Source organism: Mobula birostris, chromosome 10 (assembly GCF_030028105.1).
Source record: "Mobula birostris isolate sMobBir1 chromosome 10, sMobBir1.hap1, whole genome shotgun sequence".
Lineage (NCBI taxonomy): Eukaryota > Metazoa > Chordata > Chondrichthyes > Myliobatiformes > Myliobatidae > Mobula > Mobula birostris.
The window spans coordinates 98,988,704-99,000,620 of record NC_092379.1 but is presented as its reverse complement, the minus strand read 5'-3'; the positions used below and the strand labels follow the sequence as shown (position 1 = coordinate 99,000,620).

General features: G+C 39.5%; 1 protein-coding gene across 8 annotated transcripts in view; it reads left to right on the top strand.

Annotated features, from left to right (window-relative positions):
• The window catches only part of clcn5b (chloride channel, voltage-sensitive 5b), a 130,629-nt gene that overhangs the window by 93,323 nt on the left and 25,389 nt on the right, over positions 1 to 11,917 (top strand). For 7 of the 8 annotated variants that reach the window (XM_072270687.1, XM_072270682.1, XM_072270683.1 and 4 more), the window contains one exon: positions 4,691 to 4,842. In XM_072270687.1, the coding sequence (XP_072126788.1) occupies positions 4,691 to 4,842 (152 nt within the window). Of the gene's footprint in view, positions 1 to 4,690; positions 4,843 to 11,917 lie in introns of those variants that run through there. The other variant, XM_072270689.1, reaches the window with a different exon arrangement.

Genomic DNA, 11,917 nt, shown 5'->3' with positions numbered 1-11,917 from the left:
AGTAGCAAAGTCCATTCTCATAATATGCATTGTTCTACTTCATGGAATAGAAGTAACTGAAAGGCAAGGATTTAAATTCTTGCATGAAATTAATGAAGCACTGCAGGGATTCCAACAGGAACTGAAGCTTATTGCCTGTAAGAAGTGCATGCCTGGTTTTTTATCAAAAAGCACTGGATCAATGGATATTTAGTGTGTGGACTTGCCACCATGAAATTAAATAGTGAGAGACTTCATACACTTCTAAACAGGACAAACATGAGGTAAGGTCTTTACGCTGCCTTCCAGTGGAAAGTATACTGTACGTTTGAAATTTGTTAAGTGCAGGGAAGAGAGAAAGTATACAGGCTGAAAATTAATGAATCAGCTGCTGAAGATCAGTGGTGAGATAGGGTGGGGCTGCAATCATTAGTCAAACATGGCAGCTGGGAAGTCAAGGCTCCAATTGCCAATCAAGTGGGTATCAGGAAGCTATTAGGTGGGGTGATGGCAAATAGCTGAGAACCAGTGAATTGAGAGGGAGGAGATTATAGTTGAGAGTGTTCTTTGGTAAGGGAGAGAAAATGCAGGCATCAGTGATCAAAGAGTGTTGGGTTGGGATTTTCTTCAAAGGAATAGAGGCTCATGTAAAGTTTGGGATGAGGTGGGGGAAAAGGTAGTAAAATGCCATAGGATTAAAGTAGAGGAAGGGGGCCTAAAATAAAGCAGATTTGTAAATAATTTTAAAAGGGACTTGACTTAGGGAAGTTCCTGGTGCCAGATTGGGAGAAATTTACTGGATTTTGTAAGTATTTTTGATGTTGGGTGTGGGTTGATATCTGTTGGTGCTATGCCAACATTGGGTAAACTCCACAATTTGGTGACTGATGCTGGAGTCTGAATCTAGAATTTTTTATTCAAATTTATAGAGCTGTTGTTTTGCATGGCAGGTGGCTTTCTCTTCACAGTTCTAATCGATTTTAGTCAAGCCACTCCTCCAGATTGTGGCTGCATCAATGGACTGCAGCGAAACCATCTCTGATCTTGGTGAGAGGGCATGTGTAGGCCAGGTGGAGGATGTCCTGGGTTGGGGTACCACAGGAACAAGCTAGGGTTTGTTGGGAGCCCCATCTGTGTAGTGTTTGTGCTGTTCTGGCATATCAACTTATGAGTCTATTTGTGGTGGTCCGGTTTTTTTCTGGTAGCTGTAGAAATACCTGCGAGGAGTGAGGTGGGCTCGTCAATCATATCTCCACTGGATGGTGAGAGGGGCCATGTTAGTGTACCAGTATTGGTGCCATTCAGTATGTTCATCATGGGAGTCGAGGGTTTTCAAATTGTAGAAAGGCTTTTGGGATAGTTTACAAACTGGATGTGTTGTTGGTCATATTTTGGATATGCTTGTAGAATTTTGCTGAAGCTTCCCTTCTATGGATCTCCAGGGTGCTATTCTGCTCATTGTTGGAGTATGATATCAATTCTTTCTGTATCTGTGATAAGGGTGTTACTATTGCAAGTATACTTAGATACATTTAGATTTAGCTGCCTTCATGCTCTACAGGAATAGAGGCTCTTGTATATTGTTTTTCTTGGCATTTTGCAACAAGGCCTGTCAAGAAATAGAGGCCCCAATTTGGAGTATAGACATTCTTTCTTGCTTTATTTCTTGTCCAGCTGAAGTAAAGGAACATGCACCCCCTTCTGGCTCAGCCTATCTCGCCTTTACCTCTTGTGTCTCTTTGTGTCTTTCATCTTCCCTTCCCCTCTCTCATCCACTCACCCCTTTGGGTTTTTCCAAGTCCATGAACTTTAACTCTATTCTGTCTCTGCTGTTTTTGCCTGACCAGTATGTATTTACATCATGTTTTCTTATTGTTTTAGCCTTGTAGAAACTTTTTCACTATATAGAATATTTTTTAATATAACCACAAAATTTTAGTCATGTAGTTATAAAACAAAACTATGGCAAATGTCCATACTAACCAAGATATCTTCCTGAGCAAGTCCTATTTGCCTGTATTTTGCCTATATCCCTCTAAATCAGGGGTTTCCAACCTTTTAGATGCCATGGAGCCCCTACCATTAACCGAGAGGTCAGTTAAATCTAAATCTTTTCTATCTGTGAACCTGTTGAAATGTTGTTTAAATTGTAATAGTATCCACCTGTGCTAATTCTCCTGGCAGCTTATTCTGCGTGCCTATCATTATCTATGTGGAAAACTTTCTCTCAGGTTCCTTATAGATTTTTTTCCAATCTTGCCCTAAATCTATGCCCTTGAGTTTCAAATCCCCCTACTCTGGAGAAAAGACCACAGCCCATATTACATGTGCTCCTTGTGATTTTGTAAACCTCTAAGGTCATCCCCCATGCTCCTACTCTCCAGGGGAAACGGACCCAGCCTATCCCATCTCTCCTTGTAACTCAGTCCAGGCAATATCCTTTGTGAGTCTCACTGGGTCTCAACACCACCTTCTGCAATTAGATACTGGACTTCCTAACAGTAAGGCCACAGTCAGTCTGTCTCCCCCTCTGTTTTGTAACAGAAATCTCAACTCTCTGCAATGTTAACATTACTTTAACTAGTATTTGAGTATAGAAATTTATGATCTAGTTTTGTAATCTTGAATTACAATTACGAAATTACAGTTTGGGAGTAACAATAACAAGAAAATGCCTTGTAGGCAGAAACTAAATAAACTGAAAGGCTCACAGAACATGTGCCTTTGGTTTAGGGTTTAAAAAAACAGGCTTTGTTTAAAATAGCACTACAGTCCATCTTGTGCCCAATTTCTTTCTTTCCAAAGCCAAATCTCTATTTTCCTTATATCAGATATAAAACCATTATTCTGAATTAGTTATTACTGCTTCTAACTTCCAAATTCACTTCCCAGTGCATTGTCTCCTTCCTGTCTTATCATATATACTAAAATCCTGTCTCATTTCTCACTCTTCTACTCTGATTCATTCTTTTGCTAAGGCATGAGAGTTGCCTCAGCATTTTGCTTAAATCAGTTATTGGTGTTGCTAAATGATGATTTGACTTCACCATGCTTATTCTTTTCAATATATGTATGCGCAGTTCTGTGCTATTATGCTAATTCTTCAGGTCTTCACAAAGTGAAGAAAACAATTTATCTCATAATAGGTAACAAAGTAATAACATTTAATGTCTAGTGATAGAAATGTTATTTTACTGGAGCATTCCCTCTGCTCATGAACTAGCATCTGAGCTGGCTTCTCAAAATTCCAAGGCTTGTCCTTTCTTGCAAGTGACAACCCCATCCTAGATAATTTTTCTCACCTTGAGCTTGTTGTTCCCTCTGGAATATTTTATCTGTGTTACTAAGAACTATTTGTTTGAATGTCTCTAATCAGGTTTCAGGCCTGTCATAGTATCAAAGTTACTAGTGGTGTGTGTGTGTGTAAGAAAGATAATTTGATTATATTTGACTACATCCTCCTGCTCCAATATGCCTCCATTACTGTCCTATGAATAAGGCCAAATGTGTCTTTCTTACATATTTACTCAGGTCAGAGAATTGTCAGCAAAGACTTCTCTTCCCAGATCTTCAATACTAGCTCTGGTGTGTCCCAAGAATCTAATATCATTTCCTTTTATTTCTTATGTTAATCCTGCCTCTCTTCTTATGGTGATAATGTTAATTGGTATGTCCATTGGCTGCACATCGCTTCCTTCTACCACCCCACACCATCCTCATAACTGCTCAGTTCTTCTAATCTCTACTTCTGCATACAACTTTAATTTCACCCTCTCATGTGAACACGTGCAAGGTGCATATTCATGTCTTCTGCGCAACACTATTTCATGCCCTCTACTTCCATAATATATTTTTTCTAGATGGGAAACGCTGTAGACTGGAAGGTTAAAATCTTGGTTCTTGAGTTTTTCGTGTTTTGTGCTATTGATTCTCCATGAAGAATGTCCATTATGATTATGCTAAGACCAAATACTTGGTATTTTAATATTTTAGCTGCTATAAAGATTCTAAAGTTTATGATAGATATGCTGTTACTTTTCCTCTTGTCTGACCCCCACCCCACTTTTGCCCTAACAAACAAGCACTGCTCAAAGAAACTCATTATGAAGAAATCAAACTGTAAACTATCAAGAATAATTTATATTTGCAGGCACTTTGATTAAAATGCTGACATTCCTGTTTGGGTCACAGCAGTCACTACGTTATTTCAATTGTCCATAATTCACAATGAGAATCTTGCTACCAACAATGACCTAGCTTACACACGTTGAAAAGCAAAAAGAAAAACTACTGTTGCTGAATCTGAAGTAAAGCAGAAAGTACTGGAAATACTTAGTATTTGCATGGAGAAGCAAAATTAACATGTTAAATTGAACTTTCATCAGAATGTTGCCCACATTGTATTTCCTTGAATAGCCCAACAATGATGATATTTTCCTAATCTTACCCCTGCAGCCTTGTAAATTTTAACTATGAGCGTATCTATACACAGTCACAGCATATCTTTAAGTCGCATAGGTCTATCTATCCAGGAGACTCAGCAAAGTGACGTGAGCCAGCACAGAACATTGGAGCACTATAGTGGTCTGGCTAGACTGTAAAATGTATCTGCCTTGAACAGAGAGCATTCTATCTGCCACAGTTTAAGTAGTGTGCACAATACTTTCTTTCCTTTGTATGTACTGTATGTTACATTTATTTTTTTGTATAGGGTACACGGTCTATAATGGAGCAGGAATGAATGGTGCAAGTAAGATGATGGATTTTTTTGATGAACCACTTCCTGGTGTGGGAACGTATGAAGATTTCAATACAATTGATTGGGTCCGTGAGAAATCCAGGGACAGAGACAGACACAGAGAGGTATGATTTAGTCTCTCTTTAATTTCACAGAGATGTGCATCTCAATATGAGAAATTGATATCAACACTTGATAGAAATCATTTGACTATATTTAGTTCTCTTTCAACAAAGGATCAGTTTTTCCTCTAATCCATTCTTTACATTTCTTTCAACCAGAAGACAATATTTTTCCAGACCTCTGCTATTTATTGCTTTGGAGTCAATAGCTTGGCTGCAAGTTGATATTTTCTTCCTGTATTTTGTATTTCATGTGTGGCATTATGACACACTTGGCTCAAAGGAATTCTTTGTTCTTATTCAAGAGCAAACTATGTGTATAATGAATTGAAATAAATTGTATTCTTTATGGTAAGAGCCATAATATTTGGGCTTATTTTAGCATAATTTTATAAAGGGACAATAACAACTTTAAGAAATTATTTTCCATGTTTAAAATTTTCCTAACCCTATACCTTTCTAGTGATGCATTCCCCCTTGCACCTCTTTGCTCCATAAAGCTTATGATCCATAACCTACTACAACTTGCCACTGCTGAAGGGCTAGATTTTCATTTTCTTGTACTACTGAAGCCAGTGGTTTAGTTCAGATCTTCCAAATGGACTTGTTGATATTAATGAATTTCCCTCTTTTCGTTTTATTTATGAGAACTATGAGATAAGCAATTATTTCTGTAGTCCTGAAACTTCCTGTATGTTTTCTACATTATGAATGCAAACAATCCCTGTTTAATGCATCTGGAATTATAGTTTTTCCAATGCTGGTTTAATTGGTATCATCTTGTACTCTGTCAATGTATGAGGTGTAAGCTGTCAGAGATAGTCCTGTATGAGGTCCCCTTTCTACTTGATTTCTTTCAAATTAACTATTGCCTGTCAAAGAGCTTACTACAGCTCTTCGCCAGTCAATAGCAATGCAGAAGTAAGCTTGAAACACAAACTAATTCCAACGATCATTTCTTATTGCAAAATAATCTGTCTAGGCATGAAAGTTTCATAAATGGGGATGGAATTGCCTTTTTGAAGTGAATGTTTAATAATTATAACTTGCATAAGGCAGGGTAACCAACTGTGACCCATTTACATTTGAGGAAACAGGTATGTTCCTATGCATCCAAATCCTGCTTTAAATAGGCTAAGTACCATAAAGAACTCAAGTTAAATGAATAAAGTAAGCAACATTTTGTTTAGACTAACAAATTGATCAAATAAATTGTTTTATAAACCATTTAGTGCTAGCTTAAGTGCATTTTAGTGTGGAGGGACTTAACAAACCAGAAAATAAACTATTATGGAGCCTAAGAAAGGAGCAAAGCCAGGAGAAATGCAAATACTGTTTTATTATATGAAATAATATAACATATGAGTTCAAATATAGGTACATTATGTTATAGGGCACTGGAGTGGAAATGTAATATTATCAAAATAGTTTTCTGCTCCAGAAGCTTATCTAATGAAAGCTTATGACTGTAGTGGCAACATTATCACTCTGTATTTCTTTTGAATCGAATAGCAGCTCAGATGTCTGCATAAGAGAGAGGTAAAGAGCAAGGGGATGAAAGACATGAAATGTGCTTATCAGGCAGAAAAAGATTAATGTGGAAAAAAACAGGGAGAGGAAGGTTGAAATTATCCACACAGATCATACCATCATACCTAAATAATTACATCAAAGTAGTAGAAAAAAAATTAAAATGCAGTATATGGTGTGGTAGTTACAGGGAAAGTGCAATGCAGGTAGGTTAAAAACTTGAGGGCTACAAGATAGGTTATGATATCAAGAGCTCATTTTTTGCATATGGAAGGTCTGTTCACGAGTTTAATAACAATGTGATAGAAGCTGTCCTTCAGTCTAGTAGAAAAGACACCGAATATGCTCATTGAAGGTCGATCATTCAAAAATATTAGCTTGCTGTACTTCTGATTATTTATGGAAATCTTAGAGTAATGTACCATGTATAAAAGTGACCGCTCTTGTCAGATTTGAGGGTTTTACCTATCTAATAAACTTCCTCCACTTTATGTAGCTGACATTTTTTTTGAATTCCAACACAAAATAAACTAGGCATATGGATTGTTCAAGTTAAAAACAAAAATTGACAGTAGTAAAAATCGGGATGATACAAGAAAGGAAATACCGAAGAAACTGAATAAATTGAAATATCAGCTCCAGTTAGATTTCATTCAAAGTAAATTTATCACCAGAATACATATCACTATATACAACCCTGAGATTTTTTTCTTGTGGGCATGCACAGTATGTTCAAGAAATGCAATAGAATTATTGAAAGGCTACACCCAACAGGATGGACAAGACAACAAACTGCAAGTACAAAAGAAAAATAATTAATAATAAGCATCAAGAACATGAGATGAATAGTTCTTAAAAGTGAGTCCATAGGTTGTGGGACCGGTTCACTGGTGAAGTGAGTAAAGTTAACACCTCTGGTTCAAGACCTGATGGTTGAGTGGTATTAACTGTTCCTGAGCTTGGTGGTGTGGGTCCAGAGGCTCTGGTATCTTCTTCCTGATGGCAGCAACAAGAAGCATGCGTGGCCTAGGTGGTGGGGTCTTTGGATGCTGCTTTCCTGCGGACAGCGCTCTGGGTAGACCTGCTCAATGGGGGGGGCCAGGGGGAGTGGGCGTGCAGGTACAGCAGGCAGTGAAAAAGGCGAATGGTATGCTGGCATTCATAGCAAGAGGATTCGAGTACAGGAGCAGGGAGGTATTACTGCAGTTGTACAAGGCCTTGGTGAGACCACACCTGGAGTATTGTGTGCAGTTTTGGTCCCCTAATCTGAGGAAAGACATTCTTGCCATAGAGGGAGTACAAAGAAGGTTCACCAGATTGATTCCTGGGATGGCAGAAAGACTGGATGGACTAGGCTTATACTCACTGGAATTTAGAAGATTGAGGGGGGATCTTATTTATAAAATCCTAAAGGGATTGGACAGGCTAGATGCAGGAAGATTGTTCCCAATGTTGGGGAAGTCCAGAATGAGGGGTCACAGTTTGAGGATGAAGGGGAAGCCTTTTAGGACCGAGATTAGGAAGAACTTCACACAGAGTGGTGAATCTGTGGAATTCTCTGCCACAGGAAACAGTTGAGGCCAGTTCATTGGCTATATTTAAGAGGGAGTTAGATATGGCCCTTGTGGCTAAAGAGATCAGGGGGGTATGGAGGGAAGGCAGGTATAGGGTTCTGAGTTGGATGATCAGCCATGATCATACTGAATGGTGGTGCAGGCTCGAAGGGCTGAATGGCCTACTCCTGCACCTATTTTCTATGTTTCTATGTAACACATCCATAGTAGTATGTCAAAGTATTAGATGGTTATTCTGAATCTTCGCAAACTTCTAAGAAATTAGAAGCCCTAGCATGCTTTCTTCGTAATGGCACTTGCATGATGGGCCCAGAACAGATCCTCTGAAATGATAACTCAGAGGAACTTAAAGTTCTTGGCTCACTCCACCTCTGATTTCCTCCAATGAGGACTGGCTCATGGACCTCTGGTTTCCTCCTCCTGAAGTCAATTATCAGCTCCTTTGTCTTGTTGACATTGAGTGAGAGGTTATTGCTGATGTAACACTCAGCCAGATTTTCAATATCCCTCCTACATGCTGATTCATCAACATCTTTGATTTGGCTAACAACAGTGGTCGTCAGCACACTTAAATATGACATTGAAGCTGTGCTTGGCCTTAGATAAAGTGGATAGATTAGAGGGCTAAGTACACAACTTTGTAGTGCACCTGTGCTGATGGAGATTGTGGAGGAGATATTGTTTCCAGTAAGATGGGTGGTGCATTCAATCACAATGGCTTCTTTGCTTGACCCTGAAGACGTTATTGTGGTTGGCTGCATATTTCTGCAGCATTCCTGGACTCGGTCTTGGACTGTAATTTTTTTGTGTGACTGTGTATGTTACTGATATATTTGCTTGCTACCTTATATGTGCTTTGTGCTGTGTGTGACTGTCGGTGCTGTGTTTTGCACCTTGGCCCTGGAGTAACATTGTCTCATTTGACTGTATTCATGGATATTCAAGTATGGTTGAATAACAGTTGAACTGAAATCAAAACTGACTGGGGTTTGCAAGTGAGGAAATCGAAGATCTAATTGCACACGGAAGTATTGAGGCTAAGGTCTTGAAGCTTATTGATTAGTTTTGAGGGGGTAATTGTATTGAATCCTGAGCTGTTGTCGATAAAAAGCATCCTGATGCATGCATCTTCGCTGTCCATCTGTTTCTGGGTTGAGTGAAAAGCCAATGAAATGGCATCTGTTGTGGACCTGTTGTGACAGTAGGCAGATTGGAGTAGATCCAAATCACTTCTCAGGCAGGAGTTGATGTGTTTCATCACTGTGGATGTAAGTGTTACTGGATGATTGTCATTGAGGCAGGTCACCACATACTTCTTGGGCACTGGTATGACTGAAACCTGCTTGAAGCAGGTGGGTACCTCAGACTGCCAAAGCAATACTTCAGCCAGTTGATCAGCACTGGTCTTTAGTAGTCTGCCAAGTACCCACCCATCTGAGCCAGATGCTTTCCATGGGTACACCTTCCTGAAGGATGGTCTCACATCGGCTTCAGAGACTGAAATCACAGCGCCATTGGGAGCTGTGGGAATTTGTGGCTCTCCCGCCCCAAATCCTGGTTTGTGTGGATGCTGTGTAAATTGCTACCCAGTTACAAATTCGTGCCACGAAAGAACAGAGGGTATACCACATATGATTAAAGGAATTGTATTTATGAATGTTAACTAAAGGGTTAGTAAAGGAAAAGAAAAGGGCCCATTTTAATTAAGCAGTCAAATGTGCACAAGTTGGAACTGGTCTTGAACTTCTCTGTCACTCGCGCACTGGGCCCTCAGTCAGCGTGAAAGCACACACCACCTTCTGAACGTCGCTCGCAATCCATCCCGAACAAACGGGTCTCCCACCAGGTCATATCCTACAACCGGTTCTCCCTAGCATCTTCTCCCTTCATCTCCTGGCAAACCAAAGAGAACCCCCAAGACCAACCTTGGTGCCTTTCACCAAGAAAACTTCCAGTCCTAATTGGATGGCACACATTCCTCATCATCCCTTATCTTCAACAATAACCCAAACAGGCTGACAGCAGAGCAGATTGCTCTTACAAAACTGCTAAATGAGGTACAGACAGTGTAACTGTAAAAATATGAACCAGGGGATTACACTAACAAGACAAAGGAGATGGATATCAACGTTAGGAGAACTTGCACCACTCACTCCCCTCTTTACATCAGCAGCACGGCAATGGAAACTGCAAGCAGTTTCAACCTCCTTTAAGTGCACATTTCGCACAACCTCAAGGTCCGAGAACATGTTCTACATAATCAGGACAGCTCACCAACACCTCTACTTGCGGAGGAGGCTGAAGAGAGCTGGACTATGCACATCTATACTCCTGTCTGCTACATCAATGCCGTATCATTGCATGGTACAGAAACTGCATTGCGGCAGACAGGAAGGCTATGTAGCATGTAGTCAAAACTGCCCAATATGCATCACCAACACCAGCCTACCCACCTTCAAGGACATGTATACAGAAAGGTGTTGGAAAAAGGCCAGTAACCTCATGAAGAATTCCACCCTTCCTACTCATGGAGGGAGTAGGGAGGAGGCTACACAGCACTCCTCACCAGGACTATTAGACTCAAAAACAGTGACTTTTCCCAAGCAGTAAGGCTGATCTACACCTCTACCCACTAACCCACCCACACCTCCCATCACCAGAACTTTATCATTTCCTATCAGAGTCATCTTATGGACAGCCTAGTGACACTTTATAGACTTGCAACCAATGTATGTTTATAAGCTATCATATATTTATATTTATTGTCTTTTGTTATTGTGTTCTTTATGTTGTGTTTTGTGTGTTGCATTGGATCCGGAGTATCAATTATTTCATTCTCCTTTACACTTGTTTACTGGAAATGACATTAAACGATCTTGAATCTTTAAATTTAAGTTTTCTGGCATTGTTACGTAGAAAATAAACTTACCAACTTATCAGACTACAAGTTCAGTCAGGAGCTAAAGCTATGATTTCAAGTTGGTCACACTGATAATTTTAGGCAAGTATAGCTAGAATGTGATGATTATTATATGTACTAAGGTACTAGAACTAGTCAATTTAATGAAAGTAACATTCTGAAAATACCTTAAGCATTGGATAAAAATGCTCACTCAGTACTTTAATGGGTCAACAGGCAGTAAAAAAATTTTCTATTGCAAAGTTAGGGAAGATGGCGAGTAGATCTAAGTGACAAATGGCTACATAACGTGGAGCAATGGTAGTGTAGAAGTGAGCATTGTCACTTCCCAAACAGTTGACCCGAGTTCAATTCCTAACCATTGCACTGGACACCACAGTAATGTGGCGGTTAGCACAACGCTATTACAGCTTGGGAAGTTTGGAGTTGATTTCCATCGCCGTTCTGTAAGGAGTCTCTGTAGTTTGTCCCCATGGAATGTGTAGGTTTTCTCCAGGTCCCCCACTTTCCTCCCACGGTCTAAAGACGTACTGGGTCATTGTAAATTGTCCCCTTGATTGGGTTAAGTTTAATCAGGTTTGTAAGGGGTTGCTGGGGCAGCATGGTTCAAAGGGCCAGAAAGGCCTACTCTGTGCTATAATGCTAAATAAACTAAAGTGCCTCATCTCTATCAAGCTTTTTCTATTTTTTTTTACATAAGGTCTTGTTCTTCATGAATTCAATGCTATGTGTCACTTAAAAATAAGCAAAATTTTGGGGATTGATGCTCGATTAAGTAGTTCAAGAATCCTTGCTTTTATGAAGATCCAGTACATTGAACAGTTAAAACATATTTCTAACACACTTCAGACCAAAAACTATAATGTTTTTAGATGCTCACTCAAATGAAGAGCAAGAGAATTGATCCAGAAATGCACGAGTCTAATGCTACAATTGTAACCCTGCAACAAGTTGCCTTTCATGTTAATGGTTATTTTTTAACAGTTTCAGTACTGTCTTTCTACAATTTGACCTAAACAAGTGGTAGTAAAAACTCTGATAGGGGAAGGCAACA